Source organism: Hippopotamus amphibius, chromosome 2 (assembly GCF_030028045.1).
Source record: "Hippopotamus amphibius kiboko isolate mHipAmp2 chromosome 2, mHipAmp2.hap2, whole genome shotgun sequence".
NCBI lineage: Eukaryota > Metazoa > Chordata > Mammalia > Artiodactyla > Hippopotamidae > Hippopotamus > Hippopotamus amphibius.
In genome coordinates, this window is record NC_080187.1 from 49,984,539 (window position 1) to 50,006,098 (window position 21,560).

The 21,560-nt window shown below is 36.7% G+C and overlaps 1 protein-coding gene across 14 annotated transcripts in view; it reads left to right on the plus strand.

The window, feature by feature from the left end:
- The window catches only part of TRPM3 (transient receptor potential cation channel subfamily M member 3), an 827,818-nt gene that overhangs the window by 686,820 nt on the left and 119,438 nt on the right, over nucleotides 1-21,560 (plus strand). For all 14 annotated transcript variants that reach the window (XM_057720878.1, XM_057720880.1, XM_057720881.1 and 11 more), the window contains one exon: nucleotides 15,956-16,028. In XM_057720878.1, coding sequence (XP_057576861.1) covers nucleotides 15,956-16,028 — 73 coding nt within the window. The remainder of the gene's footprint in view (nucleotides 1-15,955; nucleotides 16,029-21,560) is intronic.

Consider the following 21,560-nt stretch of genomic DNA (forward strand, 5'->3'; position numbering starts at 1 on the left):
TGTAATGTTTTTAATGTTCATTTTTCTCTTACCATTTTCTTATTCTTGTTCCTCCCCACCATTGAACTTTCTTATTAAATCTAGCTACCCCACAAAGTACAGATCAAATCCTGGCCTTCTCATGATGTCTTCTTGAATCATACCAGCCAGAAATGACCTTTGCCTCTTTAATTAGAATTTTCTCATAGCTTCATCACAGCTTCCTGATTTTGATCACATTTGAATATCTATTTCTCCCCAAATGTTTTTACATTTGACATCTGTACACATGACATGGAACAGTAAAGTAATCTTAAAAAAGACAAAGAGGAAAGAATTGCTCTGCTTGGGAGAAATGCTATCCCTCCTAAACAGTAATTCTCAAAAAACAAACAAAAAAAATTAATCCCAAAATCTTAGTCTGCAATTTTTTTTTTTTTTTGCAAAGAATTTTGAAGTGGAGCAGTTATAGCCATGGTTTGTACAATGGGCAACAATAAGAATAAACATAGTCATTCAGTGGGAAGATATAAGCAGTGTGTCCAAATTGGCCCAAGGAAGAGAGAAGGATTATTTGACTTTAGGGAGAAACACTAGATGTGATAAACTGAATTGTTCTTTCTTTGAATCAATTCCATTGAGCTTGAAAGAACAGAAATCTTTTCAGAATAAGGTTCACTGTAGGTTGGTATAATGTGACAGTCAATGGGCCCTAGACTAATACTCCCTTTTACCATTTAACAAATGTCATGTTCTTCCATTGTCAGGTCAGAAAATGCAGCTTCATAGGAGGACTGGCATTCTTCCACCAGCTTTATTTTCATTTGCCAAGCTCATTTAAGGAGAAAACCTACTGGGGCTGATTTTTGTTTCCCTTTATATTTCCATTCTTGTCATATGACAAAGGAGGCTCTTGCTTCTTATTATTCTCTAGTGGCCCTAGAAAAAAGCTGTTGAGAAAGCACAAATTGAAATCAAAAGCTGCAAAAGGAAGAGGGAAAAAAAGGCAGCCCCTCCAGGCTGGGCATTGTGTAAATAAACAGGAAATTTTCTCTGCACATGGGACTGATGGCCAGGCACACAAGAACACTGGTATGCATGCACACTTAAAGGCATGGGAGGATCTGGGAAGACTCTGACTTCCAATAAATGGTCTTTGTGATTTTTTAAATTTTATTTGCCATTGCTTGAGAAAATAATCATCATACTAAAATCTAATCTTGTATCTCCATTTGCAGATGCTTTCAAATATATTAATTCAAACAAACACACACAATTCAGGATCATCTTGGGTCAAACGCATACCCCAACATGTCATTCAAACATGGGTTTATGCACACATCCACAAATCAGCCCACAAGGTTTTCTTTATTTATCCTCTCTCAGGCTAAGAATATATTTTAATACTGCATCTTATGACCACATGGGGACACTTTTCACCAAATGGCAGTATCTATTTTGTTTATGATTAGCCTGAAAGGCTACAAGTGAAGTGAGTCCTAGCCTTTTAGAATGTAGCACTGAGCCTATCCTGTCTTTACTGGTGATACTGGGGATGGATATTAGGTAAAAACCTGACTGGTCTCTGGCTGGTAAGTAATGCAGAGACACCAAGTCACCTGAACCCAGATCATCTAAGACCACAGCCCTGTCCTCCCTGAACCCAAAGAGAAATGTTTAGTCTCAGATATGTTAAAGAAAAAAATATTCTGACACTTGTTATAGGTGGTAAGTAAGCCTTTATTCAGGGGTATACTGCAATGGCACTTTGCAGTAAAGAAGAGAGATTGGATTCAACTCTGAACAGAACAAGGGAAAGTGGGGATTTATAGCCAAGGAGTTGGAGGAGGAGGGTACCTGAATGGAATATTAGTAAGAGGGTAAGATGCTTCTTGCAAAACTAACCTAAAAGGATTCTTGCTGAAGGCAGGCCAGGATGATCAAATATCACCTGGGCTGGAGGTGGGGGTGGGGGTGGGGGGTGTAGAGCATGAGGAATTTGGCCAGATATTGAGGGTGGTAAAGATATTAAGGGTATAGGATTCTTGCTAAAACTAGGCAATGCAAAGATGAACATGGGATCCCAAAGTTTGGAGCCTGGTAGAGAAGAGGGTTCAGAGGAGCCTGACTAAACTTTGGCCAAGGAGACAATCTTTGTCATATACAGTCCCCATCTGAAAACTACAGGCTAGATTTGAACTCAGAATGAAGGATTCATTCCACAGACATTCATTGAACACCCATGATGTGCCAAGCACACTAGTCGGTACCTGGAATGTAGAGATGGTAGACATATCCTTGTTTTCCAAGAAATCAGAGACTGTGGAAGGAGGCAGACAAGCAAATAGGAGATTTGTGCCCTTGAGCCAGGCCGTCTAGGTTCAAATGCACCTTCCTAACTGCATGGCCTGCCAAATGGAGTCTAATCTCTCTGGCCTCAAGGTCATCAGCTGTAAATGGGAATAATAGTAACTAGATGATAGAGTTTTGTGAGATTGGCTGAAGTCATGTTTGTGAAGTGCTTGCACAGTGTAGATACACACAGGTGTCCTTAATAATACTGCTGTCACCAATGTTAGCATTGTTTGTGATACAGTATCAGTGCTGTGATAGAGGTATATTCACATAATTCCAAGGAAGTGCAGAGGACAGACACCTAACCCAGGTGAAGGATGATTAGAATCAAGATGAGCTTGCAGGAGGTGATACTTGAACTGTGCCTGGGAGGACAAAGGGGCCAGACACAGCAGGAGAGAACAGACAGGCAAAGACATACCAGCAGAGAGAACAGACAGGCAAAGCCACTACAATGGGAGAAAGAGAAGGCCCAGGGAACATGCTAAGGGTAGCAAACAGGAAGGAAGTTAACAATTATGAGCCCATACCAGATACTAGAAATTATGCTATACGATTTAAAAAGATAATTCCGCATAAAGCTTTGCAAAATCCTTTTATAAATAAAGAGGCAAAGAGTTATCACTGTTTAACATAAGAAGAAACTGAAGCTCAAAGAGGTGCAGTAGCACCTAAGTAGTAACCTAAGATTACACGTCTAGTAACTGTAATGATTCACTTCTGAGTCTGTATGAGTCTAAAGCTCATATTCTGTACACAGTCTTTCCTCTCCAAGCCAGAGCATAAAATGTCTCAGAGTGTCAGGAGGGTTGTGGGAGCCATGTAAGATGAGAACTCAGGGGCTAGACTCGTGTTCACAGTAAGGGGTTTGGGTGCTTCCCTGAGTCATGGGCACCGATGGGGAATTATAAGCCTGAGAGTGACAGGTTTTCCTGAACAGGGGAAGGGTTGTCATGTGCCACTTAACCAATTTTTTAGGCATAAAAGCCGGGTGTTTAGTAGGCTAAGTATCAACAATATGGTATGTATGGCATGGAACAGAGATTATAGTGCTGTGGTCCAGCGACATAAAAGGGGAGCATTTAAAAATGATGATTTGTTTCTATGAGTTTGGCTCTTTTAGATTCCACATGTAAGTAATATCATACAGTATTTGTCCTTCTATGTCTGATATCTCACTTAGCATAATAACCTCAGGATCCATCCATGTTTTTGCAAATGACAGGATTTCCTTCTTTCTCATTTATGAAAAATATTCCATTGTGTATATATGCCACATCTTCTTTATCCATTCATCTGTTGATGGACATTAGGTTGTTTCCATATCTTGGATATTATGAATAATGATAGAGTTAACATGGAGTGCAGATATCTTTTCAATATCCTGTTTTCATTTCCTTTAGATATATGCCCAGAAGTGGGATTGCTAGATCATATATGGTTGGTTAACTCTATAGTGGGAATCATATTGCCATATACAAATGTATCAAATCAACATGTTGTATGCCTTAAACTTATACAGTGTTATATGCCAATTATAGCTCAGGTTTTTTTTAATGGTAATTTGCCCTAAGCTAATGAATAGATTAGGTAAGACAGCAAATGGAAACAAGATTTTCATACAGTACCATCCACAAAAATTGAAGTCCCTTCTTAAGGATGTTGTTAAGCGGATGCAATTAATGTATCAGGTAGGAAGCCGAACCTATTAGATGTTCCTCATGCTGATCTTCTGCCACTTTGAGCATGAGGAAAGAAATTCTGATCTGTAGAGCTAAAAAGAACCCCAGTTATCACCTAGTCAGTTATTATTTTTGTAGATGGTAAAATCAAGATTCAGAGAAGCGAGATGATTAGACCAAGATCTCTTTGACATGAGACATTTGCCATATGAGAGTAATCCCATCTTTTTAGCCACACAAAGAAAACTCAGGAACCTGAAAGCATTCACACAGGCTGAAATGGGCATTTTTCTCCAAAACATTTCCGCTGACCCTCTATAGCAGAATCTTTCACAGGCTCTGAAGTGAGTGTTATTTAAACAGCTCTCTTCCACTGCTCTATCAGGAAAGGTGTAGAAAACCAGCCTGGAAGAAAGCAGATCCCCCATCCTCAACAAGCCTACATGTCCTACCTTCAAGCTATTTGTTTCTGGTCTCACAGGACATTTGGTCCTGTCCAAAATGTCCAAAATATTTGGTCCACAAGACATTTGGTCCACACCTAAATGTCCTTGATACTTGCTTCTTTCCATACCATTTGACATGGACCAAGTATGTTCATGGATGCTTTGAATAGGACCAAAGCTCAAGGACCTTTTGGCATGGACCAAATGTCTTACAGACGACATTTGGTGTCCCTTATGTTTGGGCAGGAAGGGAAAGAAAAGCATAATGTATCTTTTCCTAAAGTGAGAAGGTAATCCAAAATATTATTCTCCTTACCCTCAAAGGCCTCTCTCACTGGCTAAGACTCAGCATTGCCCTAGCCAAGGGGGAGGGTGAGATGGACTCAGTAACAGGTAGTACACCCTCCCAGTGGGCAGGTTCTCAGAGGGTTGAACCAAGGGTATCTGGTCTACCAACTCTGGAAACTGTCAACAAGATTGTTGCCAGGGAAACTGAACTGACTTGAGAAGGGAAGCAAGAGAACCCCTCAGTCTATAGCACTTTATGATGCCTTCTGAGCAATATTTCCCCTGGAGAGACCACAATCAAAGCAGTAGTTGGGCTACAGAAGTATATGATGTCTTTATAATTGTGACAGAGAAGTCAGAAAAAGGTGTAGTTTCAGCCTGTGGTTAAAAAAAAAAAAAAAAAAAAGACAAAACCACCAAAAATAAAAAAAAAAAAAACCCACACGAAAAATTATTACAACCTAACAAAAAGCCCATATGGTGTTGGACTATAAGAACCATCTGTGGTCCTGAATATTCTTCTCAGAGATATCTACATATTTTTTTAAATATGTAAGAGAATGCACATGAACATAATAATGGTCTTCCTGAGATGGAAAATATTACCTTGGATCAAATTGAATTTTCACCCATCTGGTTGGCTGACAAGATGGTAGATGACAAATATTCTTGATTCTGCTAGCCAAGACCATAAAGCTTATAAAGAAGCTTCTAGAAATATTATTGCTGGACCTCTGGCATTTGTCATATTGGCATCTAGTGATATATATCACCCTGTTATATAATAAATGAAAGAGGTGACATCAATTGTCAGGAAAAGAACCAAAAGCGAGAGATAGTAGATTACAGGTTGTCATCTAGTTCTGGCCAGCTAGAGAGTGCCCCTGAAATTTCCCCACAGAAAGGATCACCAAGTGCTCTTTAGACTGTGAAGGATATGTCAGACATATCTTGGTTGAGTACCTGACCCATATTTAGCAATTTCCTTACTGTGACATGACTTACATGCTAAAACAAACAAACAAAAACAAGACAAAACAAAAACAAAACAAGACAACAGTATCCAAAGTTCATTTTTACCAAATGATTTCATTTGCACCACCCACTTATTTGAGCCAGCACTGCCTTGGGACCTATGCAGCATCAAAGGACTGAAGTAAAAATAAGGAAAGTGAAACTGGAAGAAAGAGACCCCTTTTCTGAAAAATAAGAGCTTAAATTCATCCTAGTGGTTGGTAGTGGTACAAATAGGGAGGGGACAAGTGCTGATCTTGCTTGTAGCTCCTCTGCCTCCACATTCGAAGGCTGCCTTCTCAACATAAACATATGTCTCTTCCCACTATGATTTTGGTGTAACCAGCTTTGTGAGACCTCCTGCCCTCTCTCCAGCACTTTCATGGGGTTGGAGGCCATTACAACAAATCTGGTTCAAGGACCACACAAGTTTCCTTTTACTGCAACTAAGTTTTTATGTAATTTATGTATTTTTATAAAATACTCATTTCTAACTATGAGACTTTGTGACAAGATCCCCAAACTTCTGGGAATCTATCCTAAGGACAGAATATCAAATACAGAACAGGATTTGTATGCAAAGATGTTCATCACATCATTATTTATATCATTTAGGCACAATGTAACTGTCCAACAATGGAGGTATTAATTAAAGGAGATTTACACATCTATTGGACAAAATACTCTGTTGATAGTGAACATTATGGTTTTGCAGAGTTCCCAATGACACAAGAAAGTGCTTAGTTATAATACTAATGGAAAAGAAAATGAGAATACAAAATAGCACTTCACAAATACGTCCCCCCCACACTCACACATATACACGCTCTGCCTACGTTAAAAAAAAAAGAGAGAGAGAGACTTGAAAGAAATATAGCAAAATATCATCAGTAGTCTTTGGATAGGACTTGGGATTTTGGAAATTATTTTTCATTTGACTTTTTCTTTCTACAATATTTAATGATAGCCAGACATTGCTTTTATAATTAAAACAAAGCCCTATTTTTTCTTATATTGGAACCAGTGGGTTTCTGACCTCTGAATTTCATTTCTTGAAGAGAGAAACAAACTCTTGTTTTCTTAGATTACAGTGGGAGAAAGAGAGAAAAAGGAGTGAAGGGTTGGAGTGAAGAAAGCAAAACTTCCTCCATTCTCTGGCACTTTTCATTAATTGCCAAGTTGTTCGTGCGTGAAGGTCCCTGGAGAGAGCATGAGGCTGAGTGCTAGTGTGAGTGTGCTTTAACCTACAAGACAATCTTTTATTAAAAGTGACTGACATTGAATTGTGCTTTAGGGATAAAAGGAAGACACCTTTAAAATAAACCTGAGAATCCATTGTATAATAAAATATCCTTTTGAAAAGTCAAATAATCACTTATTTTATCTAATGTGTAAATTCATACGTGACAGTCTTTTTAAAGTAGAATGCATTAGAATTCTATTAATTTCATCCAGTTTTTATCTCTATAGCATCACTTTTTATTCACCCACTTCATTATCAAACTCTGAATCTTATTAAAAGTATTACATGGCGCACTGCAATGGAGAGTAGCCCCTGGTCACCACAACTAGAGAAAGTACACGCACAGCAGCAAAGACCCACCACAGCTGATAAATAAATAAATAAATTTATTAAAAATATATATTACATGGGAGGTCAATATATAGTTTATATGGAACTTGGTAACAAATAACTGAACTTATTTGATGTTAATTTTCTGGCAAAAATTTTGAATATCAGTTTCCACGGATCTTTGGTTTGCTCATTTCTAGATGTGTTTGAATTTCCTCTGATTTTCTCCTTTCCTCCATATAAACCAGCCTGTTTCTTACTAGAAGCCAGTACCTTTGGCAAATTGTTAACTTTAAGAATTTTGTCACCCAAAGGGAGTTCATTTTCTGAAATGTTGGAAATCAAATAGGAATGTGCTTTAGGTGCATAGTATGCCATTTGTCAAGCTGCCTTGTTCTCTTCCCTGGACCAAGTGACCTTTGCTTGTGCCAGAGTGAAAACTGAAGCCAGTATCTGCTCAAAGCCCTTTTATTACCAACCAGGATTCCTGTTTAGATCCCTATCAGGGGTTTTGGATCATTCTATATCTTGATGAGTATGGATTTTTGCATTTTCTGTTAACCACTCAATTATTTCAAATTATCTGGAACATTAATAATTCATCAGGGAAATATTCTGTTAATCTAATGGTTTTTAAAAGTCTTTGCATTGTGATGATTGAATTACTTATGAGTCTGATTCTCTCTCTCTCCCTGCTTCTATCCTCGCGAAACATATCTCCAGACTTTATTAAGAAATTTAATGAGTAAAGAGGAAATATTTTAGAGATGTTTCTTTTAAGGAATTTCCAGGTGTAGCATGTTTAATGTCCTTAAATCTATTGGTTAACATTATTATTGCTGGAATTTGCTAAATTCCTAAAAAATCATAGGAACTCTGCTGATTATCTATTGTGTAGCTATGGTATTTCTCTAAAATTCTCAGTCACATTACAAACCATTTGTTAAACTCAGATATCATCTCTTCCATATCTAACACAGCATGAAATGATTGTGGAATGTTCCTTTCTATTTTTGATAGATTGAACCAAAGCATCTTTGCAGCTTATAGATGTCCCTCAGTTTAATATCACAGTTATTTTGATTTTCAAAAACCAGCCTCAATCTCCATGTCTACTTTCATAGCTTTATCGCTTACTGTGACATAAATATAAATCACAAATTAAGCTAATTAACTGACACCTTGAAAGGGAGTCAGTTTAATTTTCCCAATATATTTTTCTGTACCTTCATTTTATTCAACTATAGCACCTGCTGGGTTTTAGAAGTGGGAAGTCGATGATTAATTCAGCCACATATACTCTATTTTGTTATTTAGGTGGTGAATATACTTGTTTGCTGCTAGAAAGTGAACGAAACCATCTTCAAACATAAAATTACTCTTCCCAAATCATTTCCATATTTCTGGGGTTTTTTTCATTGTTTTTGTAATATATTCTTGCTTTGAGAATAGTCTTTTTCTAGACTATGGTTTAATCCACATGGCACCAAAGTTTCAAACACTGGTGAAACATACTTTTGGGTTAATTGGTGGCACCTATATCTCAAAAATGTCATATTAATACTAAGCCTCAATAATTTCTAAAACTCAGGCAGCCCAGCTTCTATCACATAATATTTGACTAAGTGCTTAGCAGTAATATATTGTCCTGTAGACTCTTGTGTTAAAATTGACTCTTAACACTTGAAATATACTCTTGGTCTGTAGCCTGACAGGCCCATTCACTTTAGCTGTTGCCACTTGTGTATAGAATGTGCCACTAATTTTTACTTTTGGGTTTCTCCAAGCCAGTTTCCTGAACACAACCATTTGGTAGTAATTTATCCACTTAAATATTTACTGAGCAAGGACTAGCAGTCCTGCCTGCAAATGGACCTCTCTTTAAAACAAAGAGACATGTGGAAATAAGGACAATGAAAGGTTAAAGTGGTATGCTAGATAGCCTTACTGAGTGTAATAAGGGCATGGAGAGAAGTGAGGGTTCCGATCCTAGTTACATAGAAGGGCTTCTTCAGTGGTACATGTCAATGAAAGTCTTGTAGTTTGCTCACCACGTAGAAGGAAGGGCATTTCAAAAAGAGGGAACTCAATGAACAAAGGCTAAGAGGCTAGAAACAACATCAGGGACCCTGAAAGGAGTAAATTGTTACACACAACTGGAGCATCGGGTGTGTGGGGTTGGGTTGTGGCTATTGTGGTGGGAGTGACAGCAAGGACATGGCAATAAAGATGCTGTCAGCAAGAGCTAAGACTAAAGAAATAGCCAGGAGTGGAATATTAGCATTCCTTGAATACCCTGCTAAGAATTTTTAGCTTTGTACCATAAACAATTGAGGCCACTAAAAGTTCTTAATAAGAAGGGCTATATAACCAGGAAAATTGCTTGAAGAGCTGCATGGGGAATAGAACAGAAAGACCAATAAAAGACCAATAAAGAAACTATTACAATAGTTAATATACTACAGGCTGAGCAATGGCTGTAACAGTGGGGACAGAGAAGGAAGTTAATAGTGAGAAGCACTGCTGTAGATCATTTTCCAAAAATATATATGACATGCCATATATTTACTTAATTCCCTCTGTTTCTCCTCACTAGAATGCACTAGAAGTAGGCTCCGTGAAGGCAGGAATTGTTTGTCAGTTTTGTTCACTGCTCTATTCCCAGCACCTAAGCAGTGCCTGGTGCAGAGTGTCTCAATAAAAATGTGTTCAATGAATCACTTGTATGCAGGGGGTGAGGGTGACAAATGTGATGCCCTGATTCCTGACCTTGAAGGGGTGCAAAATCACAGCAAGAACATAAGCAGAGAAGCTGGTTGGCAGACAGGATGGAGGGGCAGAGAACAGGGAAATCATCTCATTTTGAAAGATTGAGCTTTCCTTCGTGTAAGAATCAGAATTCCATCCAAGTTAAGGCAATTTGTCCACAAGCAAGACATAAAATGTCAAACTGAATTGGGGGGAAGGTTGTGTTTTTCTTTAACAAAAATATTTGGTATTTGTTGTTTTGAATCTTGAAGAACACTTTAATCTCTTTGTATTCCATAGTGTTTTGACAGAATAACCAACCACGTCAAATTACTTTTAGGATGCATATTGAAAATACCAATCGTATAAGGAAAATCAGGCTTTATCTACTAAATCACCTATAAATAATTCGATTAATAACTTCCACCTAATTAAAAATTTTTTCATCAGCAAGATTTGATAGAATTACACATGCCTATCTCCCTTCCTACCCTTCAAATGACCAAAAAAAAAAAAAAGCAAAATGACAAAAAAAAATGTATTTCTTAAATCCCTATCAGAGCTCAGCATGGAGGGAGATGAAAAAGGGTACGATATTATGAGACAAGAAATTTTGAGTAATTTCTGGAATATTAATAACAGGTATAGAAACTAGAGTTTCCAAAAAATTATAGGAAGAAATATATACTATGAAGTTAAAAGTTATTTCAGTTACCCTACAGGATCAAAATAAAGGTAGGAAATAGGAAAGACCTGGGAGCAGAATCAGAGTAGTGAATTAAAGAGCTTCTCTCAGATTAACTGAGCCAAGAAATTCCATATCCACAAACTTTATCCTACAGATATACTCTGCCATGTGCATACAAGGGTATCCCCTGCAGTGGTGTTAATAATGACAGAAGGTTGGAACAACCCATATGCTCCTTAATAGAAACATATGCACATAGTGAAACATCTGGCACTAAACAGTTAATGGTGCACATCTCTTCCTGGCTGAATGGAACGGTCTCCAGGACCAATTGTCAAGTGAAAAAAAGCGAAGTATAAAGTAGTGTGAAAAGATTGCCACCACTTGTGTGAAAGGGAGGCACGTGCATTTCTGTCCACATATGTGTAGAACATCTCTGCAGCTAATAATACTGGTTGCTTTTGTCAAGGGGTGCTAGAAAACTGAAGACAGAAGTGATATACTTAATTTTTACCACGTATCTCTTTATACTCTTGGGATTTTTTTTTTGCCATGTGCATGTATTATCTATGCAAATATTTGATATTTTTAAAGGAAAAGAAAGGTGTAGAAGGGAAATGATAAGATCTAGAAAATAGAAAACTTAAAGTAAGGTGGAAGAAATAAGACCAAAAAATCAGTAATCGTGTTAAATGTAGCTGAATTCTTTTCTGCCTTTGAGAGAAAGATTCTATTTGAGTTTTATTTATTTATTTGTTTATTTATTTATTTATTTATTGGCTGGGTTGGGTCTTTGTTGCTGTGCTTGGGCTTTCTCTAGTTGTAGAGAGCAGGGGCTACTCTTCATTGCAGTGCATGGGCTTCTCAGTGTGGTAGCTGCTCTTGTTGTGGAGCATGGGCTCTAGGCACGCAGGCTTCAGTAATTGTGACTCCTGGGCTCAGTAGTTGTGGCTCACAGGCTCACGGGCTCTAGAGCACAGGCTCAATGGATGTGGCACACAGGCTTAGTTGTTCCGTGGCATTTGGGATCTTCCTGGACCAGGAATGTGTCCCCTGTATTGGCAGGCAGATTCTTAGCCACTGAGCCACCAGGGAAGTCCCTATTTGAGTTTTAGAAAAAACATATAGACTTGCTGTTTACAAGATGCACATCTGAAACAAAATGACCACAGAAAAGTGACAAATAACCAGATGGAATAATATACCAGACAAATCCTAATCCCCCATACGTGTATGTGTGACAATTACAGTATTAATATAAAACAAAATATAATACAAAGCAACAGCATTAAATAGGAAAAGGAGATATTATATGCTGATTAAAAGTTCAATCTACCAAGAACAGATTGTCAAAACCTTTTATACATTTATAACAAGCTTCAAAACATACAAAGCAAAGATCGTTAACTTTCAAGGAATAATTGTAATATGTATAATCATAGTAAGAGATTTTTAACATGCCTCTCAGAAATAAGAAACAAGTAAATATGTAGAGTATTTGAATAAAAAATTAGCATGTAATCTATATATAATATTAAACTCTGTACCCAGCAAATAGAGAATAAACACTTTTTTCAAACAAAATAGTACATTTACAAAATGTTAGCAATATATATGTACATATACACTCATATTAAAAGCAATTTTAAGTAAGAGAAAATAAATTGCATATGTTTAAAAGTGAATGAAAATTACATAATGCATATGAAAACATGTGAGATAGATAATCTTAAATGTATTTGGTAGAAATAAGAAAGAATGAAAATAAATTGACCAAGAAGTCAACTTCTAGGAAAAGAGCAGCTAAGGAAGCAAAAGCAGAAGAAATGAATGAGCAGAGAACAGTAACTTCAAATTTTATATAATAATATTGATCAGTAAAATGAAAACCTGATTCTTTGATGTGACAATGTTTTTGATCAAGTGAAGAAGAGTGAAAAAACTGCCATATAATTCTATATATAAAGGAGATTTTTAAAGTAATAAGAGAATTCTCTGTACAACTGTATACAAATAAATTTGAAAATCTAGATGAAATATTTGATTATATAGGAAAATATATGAAATTGAATCCCGGAGAGGCAGAAAATCTAAACTGATTAATAACTGTTGAAAAATTTATAGATGATCAGTGATCTATCCCTAAAAATACTTAATCCTACTAAACCTGCCCAAAGGAGAATTCCTTCGTTATGATAACTGTTCTGGGGCATATGTAAATTTAAAAGATTCCCAACTCATACTACAAAGTTAGTACAACTCTAATACCAAAACCAGGCAAGAATGGTGACATGTGCCAACCTCACTTACATAGTTGAAAAGATTATACATAAAATATTAGCAAATAATAATTTGCTAATTGCTGTTAAAGAATAATGCATAAAAACCAAGGAATTTTATATCAATCTATCATACTCCAAAACTACTATTTCAATTCACATCTTCACCAAGAATAAGAATACCTGATTTTCTGCATTTTTGACAACACCAGGGGTGGTAGGAGAAAACAACTCTGGTTGTCTTCTTTGACTTTTCTTTTTTTCTGAGAAAGACATATAAATTGAGTAATTGATATATATTTTTTTAAATTTTAATTTCAAATTAAAAAATTTAGAGTAGTGGAGACATACTATCTCAGGCCAACTCAAGGGAAAATTATGAAATAAATTTCACCTTTGGCTCCTCCAGCCTCCCTTTGGTGCTTCCTTTCCCTCTTCCTAGGGTCCTTAGGTTCTTCAATCTAAACACACCAGGATGGGGGCATGGACAGGTGGACAGCCATTCCCTCCACACCAGTTTTCCAGAAAATCTGCAAAGCCCCAGAGTACAATGCCATTTCAGGCTCCTTGACAAACAACAGCACATATATCCATGTCTCAGGATTTCCTAGGTGGTGCAGTGGTTACGAATCTGCCTGCCAGTGTAGGGGACACACGTTCAATCCCTGATCTGGGAAGATTCCACATGTCACGGAACAACTAAGCTCGTGTGCCACAACTATTGAGCCCATGTGCTGCAACTGCTGAAGCCCACGCACCTAGAGCCTGTGCTCCACAACAAGAGAAGCCACCAAATTGAGGACCCCATGCATCACAATGAAGCGTAGCCCCTGCTCACCGCAACTAGAGAAAGCCTGTGTGCAGCAACGAAGACCCAACGCTGCCAATAAATAAATAAATTAATTAATTAATTAAAAAAAAAAAATCCGTGTCTCCACCACCCCACCCGGAAATCCTTTAGCAACTCCACACTATAAACCTCCCTTTCCTCTCCTCAAAGCTATTCCTAGGAAAGCCTGATAATCTTATATTTCAGGGTAAATTTAATTTATCTATTTGCTCCCTCAGAAGAATTTGCATCTAAAATGGGATCTATTAATTAGGCAGTAAAATTTAGGCATCTGCAGAACAAGTAGGTCAGTTGTTTAAGAAATTCCGTTTGATGCCTAATTTCTGAATTCTTCTAAAACAATGAGAGATGTTATCCTGATAGTCCGAAGCTTGCTATCAGCTCAGCACGTGATAATACCTTTCAGACCTTAGCCAACCGTGGCTTAAACAGTTGAAGATTTAGCCAAAATTCCACTTCTGCCCTTTGGTCCTTTCTCCAGCGGACCGCCAGTTTTCTTCCCAATACAGGCATTCCTATTTGAGTTCAGAACAGAGAAGAACTGTCTCTCATCTCCCAAGTGGATTCTGTTTGGGCATCAAGAACTTTTGAGAGAACATCCTGATGGCACTTTGGCCAAAGCTGTGCTTGTGCAGAAGAAGATTTCAGCACAAATCTAATGGAGCTGGTGGGGGGCACACTTCCACCCTACCAGAGATCACCACTATGGCCTGTAAGCCAAACACAGCACATGGATGGATTTTGTCTGGCTCTCTATATATCTTTTATGTTTTTTTAGTTTAAAGGCCTATGAGGCATTTCAACTTGTAATTTCTGCCATACAGTCACCCCAGGCTCTGACCCAAGGACATAAACAGATACAAAGGGTTAAGCAGCTCACTAGTCAGGTGCTAGAATGATCTTGTTCCTTTCCCCACTTCTTGCCAGTGTTTAAGGCACAAGACAAAAAGGGGAGAGCTATTGAGTTCCAGTCACAGTTGTCTTTCTAACTTGATGCTGACCATAAGCAAATTACTCTGTCTCTGTGTAATGGACTAGAGCATTTCTAAGGTGACTCATAGTTTAAGTCTGTGATTCTAGGTGCCTGTTCTCTTCATCATGGTGGCGAAACTTAGAATTGTACGTTAGCAAATCCTATAAAGTTTACTTTGTATGTAGTTAGAAATAGGCAAGCCCTAATGTTTTCCCATTTTACAGATAAAGAAACTTGAAGTCTAGAGCAATTGAGTACAATAGTAATTCGACCAATGTAGATATTCAAATAACCTGTTGGCTTCCTTAAGTAGCTTCCCTCTGACTTGGAAAAAACCCTTCATTATTGTTAAGCATGATTTGGGGACTTCATATTAATCTAACATGTATTAACCCTTCACTGCTACCTCTGTACTCTCTTCCCCATCATTCATTCCCAGAGAACACTTTTCTTCCCAGAATTAAAAAGAAAAATATCATTTTATTGTCTGCTTTTTCATATTTACAACTTGGATACTGCCAAGTCATTCTCAAGAAGGTTTACATTTATTGAGAGGACTGAAGAATCTAGAGGCATCACAGTATTACCCTTGAATAACTGTTGCTGAGGAGAGAGTGTAGTGATGACTATATTGCACACATATGCATATACACAAGAACACACACCGGCACACACGTGCATTCACAGTAGGGCCCCCGACTGAAGGGCATACTAACCAGCTATTTTTAAACACTTAATTTCTCAACTTCTAGTTTAAATTATGGCTTACACATTTTTGCAAATCTGGCAAGTTTTAATTCTAAAACTGAAATGATAAAAGGGAACATTTTCCTTGGTCTCTGGTTTCAGAGATTGTAATTCTGTCAGTGAATTCTCTAAGCTGGTTTCTGTTTGGAGGCTACTGAGGCATCTCCCTCTTAATGAATTACAGAGCCCTCTAACTGAATTCGTGCCATGTGTGCTTTCCCTGTGGTTAAGAATCTACCTTATAGATATCTGTGTTCAAATGTGGTTTCATTGATTTAATTTCTCTTGAGGGAAAAATTGCATTGCTAATTGTCACCTTGTCTCAAATTGCAGATTACGGTATTTCGGATGGGATCAGAAGGACACCAGGACATTGATTTAGCCATCCTGACAGCTTTGCTTAAAGGTAAAGAGTTTCTATGTCCAGAGAGTGCAGAAATAATTTAAATGGATTAATACAGCAACCTTATGTCTCCTAATAGTGGATCCAATCCCAAATGATACCGTGACACATCCAATTATTGATAACATAAGGGTCTCTCTTATAAGACACTCTTAATGTTACTAAATTCCCCCATAATACACCTGTTACGGTGCGACTCAATTTCATAAAGTTTAAATGTACTACAATTCAGTCGTGTCCATTGAACCATAAAAATATATGAAATAAAAGGCTAATGTAATGTGTAAGAAACTAAGTTACTAAGATTATTTAATAATTATTATCCTGTCTACTTTCAAGACAGGGATAGATAGATGATAGATAGATAGATAGATAGATAGATAGATAGATAGATAGATAGATACATGGATACATAGATACATAGATATTATAATATATTAAAAATGAAATCAAAACCATTGAGAGGAAGGGAGAAAGAAGTAAACCAAAAAAATTAGGCTACTGTGTTTGTTATAATTGAGCATTAAATTTAAGCTTCCTAGAAGTTCAGGTAAGATAGAAATGCCCTGGGTTGTATGATTTTCCTTTATAAGGTGGGCATTTGTCCTGTTTTCTAGTCCCAGTATCATAAAGAGGCCTTACTACATGTCCTTATCCTTGGAGTTATATCCAAGAGAAGACCATTTTCCTCCAGGCTCTGCAGATCAGATTCTGCCCTTGATGTCCCTTAATAGGTATATTACATTTGACTAATAATTTTCACTATTAAAATAAACAAGAGGACATTGCCTCTGTTCAGCACTGAAGTGAAAACTGAGACTGTAAGACAAAACAGAACCACAGACCTTGTTGGCTGTGGTCCTGGGTTAGAGCTGTCTCTCACATCACCCCTAAGCCCCACAGCTTCTGCCTGCTGTAGCGTTTATCCCATGGCTGATCACTGCCTGTTTGTAAGTCTCCATTAGACTATAAGCTCTGTGAGGGCGGAGAATACGTCTTGTCTATTACTGCCTTCTTAGCACAATCTCTAACAAACAGTAGCATTTAATCAATTTTTGTTGAATGTAAATGAAGGAATGAATGGATTACTCAGACGATCCAGTGGTAGACTTAGCATCCCTAATTTTAAACTCAGAATAGCAGCCATTATAATCTAATTTCCTCTACCTACCCTTATTCCACTATTCATAGTTTCTTGAGTACCCATTATGTGGCAGCCACTATGCTAAGTGCTAAGCTTTTTACAAATACTGTAAATTACTGCAACAACCACATCACATTAGAGCTATTTTTAATCCCCAGTTTACAGATAGAGTAAGTGCAGCTACAAGAAATTAAGTAACTTGCTTAAGGTTACTATGCTAATTAATAAGCCTGGACTTAGATCCAAAGTATGTCTAGCTCTTCGTTGTATCACATGTAACTGTTTGATACTAGAAACTGTCAATCCCCTCCATTCATTCCCCAAAGGTATATATGCACATTCATTCAAGATCCTGGTCACATTTTGGAAGTTCACAATCACATGAAGTGTATCACGTGTCCCAAGTTGAGAACCTCTGCTCTAAAGCATTTCATTCTAATGAACCAAAAAATACATACATGCAGAAGAATTAAGGGACCATGCATGGGTTGAACCACAAGCATCTTTCAGGGCTGCATTCTCCATCTATCAGAGACAAAATTAAAAGTCTAAGGCAACTAATTCTCTGATATTTGCTATTCATACATAAAAATAAGAAAAAATAATATAGTTGGTAACTAACACTTATTGAGGACTTTCTGAGTGCCAGACACTGTGTTAGATGCATTTTATGTATGACTATATTTAATCTTTATAGCAGTTTGATGACCAGTTTTTACAAGACCCACTTTTATAGATAAGGATATCGAGGCACAGAGCAATTAAGTAATATACCCAAGATGAGCTGGCCAGGAAGTGGTACAGACAGCCTGACCCTGTAGCTCTCACTTACATATACCACCACGGCATGCCTATCTTTTGATAATAAAAAGTGGTACACCACATTTATCACCTTGAACCAAAACTCATAGCAAATGGAGAAATGGCCCAATTATCAATTAAAATATATTGGCCATCATAATATCTTCTATATTTTTTTCAGATCTTTATTGGAGTATAATTGCTTTACAATGTTGTGTTAGTTTCTGCTGTACAACAAAGTGAATCAGCTATATTTGTACATATATCCCCATATCCCCTCCCTCTTGAGCCTCCTTCCCACCCTCCCTATCCCAGCCCAAGCATCGGGTTGATCTCCCTGTGCTGTGCAGCAGCTTGCCACTAGCCATCCATTTTACATTTGGTCGTGTATATATGTCAGTGCTACATAATAGCTTCTATTGAAAACATTTTTTCTCTTTCATCAATTTGTGAGACAATTGCGCTTCACCTTCATATCAGTCTTAGAATTTATTTGTTCTAGCATGTAATAGTTGTTTTCTAACTGTTCTGTGTGTGGCAGACCATATGAAATGCATTTTATATTATAACCAAGTAGTTACACATATATATTTAGAAAACTGAAATTAAAGTACATAAAATAGTATTTACATTTACTAAATGCAATGAAATTGGATATTTTCTATTCTAATCTATTCTCTTTTAATGCTGATTATATCCCACTAAATTGATTTCATGACCCACTAATGGGTCATAACCTGCAGTTTTAAAAACACTGCCATAGAAGATTAAAGGAAATTATGATTGCTCTCAGAAATTAACATTTCTAATCACTATAATGAACATTATTTATGCAGCAGTTGATGCTAATGGGAATTTGTGCCATTAAAAGATTATGATGTGTCAACTGTATTTTGCGCAGCCTTTTAAATGCTCTCTGATTTTGACCTAGTTGATTTGTGAAGGATATCAAACGTAATTCTTTTGCTGACTTCCTGAGAGGCCAAGAGTACACTTATATCAGTTTCAAATTCTTTAGTTTGTTAAAATTTTTTTTCTACTTATTTTTTAAATTATGTCTGGACATGTAACATGGTTTAACATTTAATTTTTTAAATTATTCTTAGTTTTCGATTATCTCATGTATAAGGAATCTTTGTGTAGTTCAGTTTTTATTCTCTCTATGATCTGAGAAAATCAGAAGTAAGGTGGGAGGAGGAGAAGAGACAGATGAAACTAAGCACTGGTCCATAAATTCAGAGCCTAAGGGGAAAAAAGACAAATAGGAAACCAGGTGGCTATGGGGAAAATACACATTTGCTTCTCCTTGTTTTTTGTCCCATTGTGTTTCATTTTCTTTGGGATCTGTATACATTAAAGACTACTGTTTATATGATTTATTAAGACTTATTAAGTATCTGTTCAAAAATTAAGAGAAAAAGGAGTCAAAAAAGAATGTTGTCCAGAGATCTAAGAGGCCCATAGTTTCTTCAAATGCTGACATCTGGGGTAGCTTTTCAGAATAGGTGATGTCACATCACATTTATCTTTCACAAGGAGACTGCTCCCTGAGACAGGTAGCCTGAGGCTAGAGACTGTATACCCTACACCCTTCTCCTGCTTTTCAGTTCTCCCCCCTCTCCCACCACACACACCCCAGGGAACTCAAGGAAATGGCACAAAATAGAGTTGCCAGAGAAAATATAGGACATTGAATGTTCAAATCAACAACAAGTAAAATTTTAGCGTAAGGGTCCCAAATATTGCTTGGGACAAACATACGAAAATAATTGTTCATTATTATCTGAAATTCAAACTTAACTGGGAGTCCTGTATTTTTATTTACTAAATCAGGCTATTCTAGAGATGTGACACCATTAAAACTTCTGAATTCAGACATCTTTAGAGGTTCTGTAGGAAGAATAACTCAAGAATCTAAGGAGGTCCCCTCATTCTTCTGTCTGCCTGTGTCCCTCAGGCAGGCCCTGCCTGATCATAGCAACCAGAGATTTCCACTGGAAAGCACCCCAGACTTACCTTATTAAACTATCCATTGCTTATCAACCTGCTCTGTCAGTTATCTTATCCTATCTGCATCCCCCATGCAGCAGTATAAACCGCTTGCTCCAGGCTCAATGAAGCCAGGAAACATCTACTCATAGAAGTTATTGTAAATGGTCCCTTGACCCTTTCTGTGCATAAAATTACTCCCTTTTTTTCATCTTTTTCTCATACACCTTGGAGGTCAAATCATGTGGGTGTATACTCTTCCTCTTCTGTACATGCACTGAAGTATAACGTGATGCTAGCTATCCTCCATAAATGAGGAATTCTTTTTCTTTGGGTTTAATCTTCATTGCTAAAGAAGTTCATCTGTGGCATAAAGAGAGAATCACTTTTATTGCTTATTTCTTTTTCTGGAGAGTATTTTAAAGGAGCTAAAAGAGAGTGCAAAAAATAATATATTCCTCCTCAAAACTGTCAAAATCAGCAAAAACAAGGGTAGTCTCAGAAATTGTCATAGCCCCAAGGAGCCTAAGGAGACATGACAGCTAAATGTAATGTGGTTTCCTGGATAATATTCTTGAGCAGAAAAAAAGGGCATTAGGTTAAAACTAGGAAAATCTTAATAAAATTTAATAAGAAAGTTATGCTATCATATATTATGGATCTGAGCAGGAGACATACTATAGCCAAGAAAACTCCACACTTCTTTCATGTCAAAGTGACAAAAAAGGAAAAAGCATATTATGGAATTAACTGTATAAGTCAAGTACATGTATAATCAAAACACTATAGCATGGATAGGCAGTATTTAATATAAAGAATCTATATAAGTCACGTAGGCATGGATAATAACCGATCACTGTTGACCCAAGAAGTGATTAAAAATACCACTGCAGAATCTAAGTAAGAGATGTAATGAACATAGAACTAGCAGAAAACAATTTGTAGGAAATCAAATGTCCTTTGGACTTATACAATCATTTCAGAGATAGTTATCATTTTATTTTATGCATTTCACTTCTTCAGACATAATTAATGCTATCTGTAATTAATAAACTGATTAATTACTTACCTATTTTTAAGCGGAGGAAGAAAACCTCTTTTTAAGATATCTACTTGTTAATTTGTTCAAACTATAAAGAAAAAGTTTAAAATAAAAATTCAAATGCCAAAAGACATAGTCAATATGTTTTAACTTTAGAAAAAATTTCTAGTAAGAATGCTATTGATTAGATTAGATCATATAAAACAATGAAAATCACTATTTTCTGAGTCATTTTCCTTTAAAACTATATCTTTTAAAGAAAATAAATTTGAAATAAAAGTGGGTAAAATCTCATGTTTTTAAACTGCTTCTGAATGCATGCACATCCAACTCTATTAACTGGAAAATGCAGAATTACTGTCACAGACTAGTACTAACATCAATACACAATTAGTCTTACTAAACAACTCATCTTATTTTTAAATGGCTTAATTAATCCTTGATAAAACAAAAATTTTGGCATAAAATCTAAAGTAGTTTCTGTTCAATAATTCTCTGTACCAGATACATTTCATAAGTAACTAACACCATAGAATGTTTGAGAAGCTATCTTTGCTTA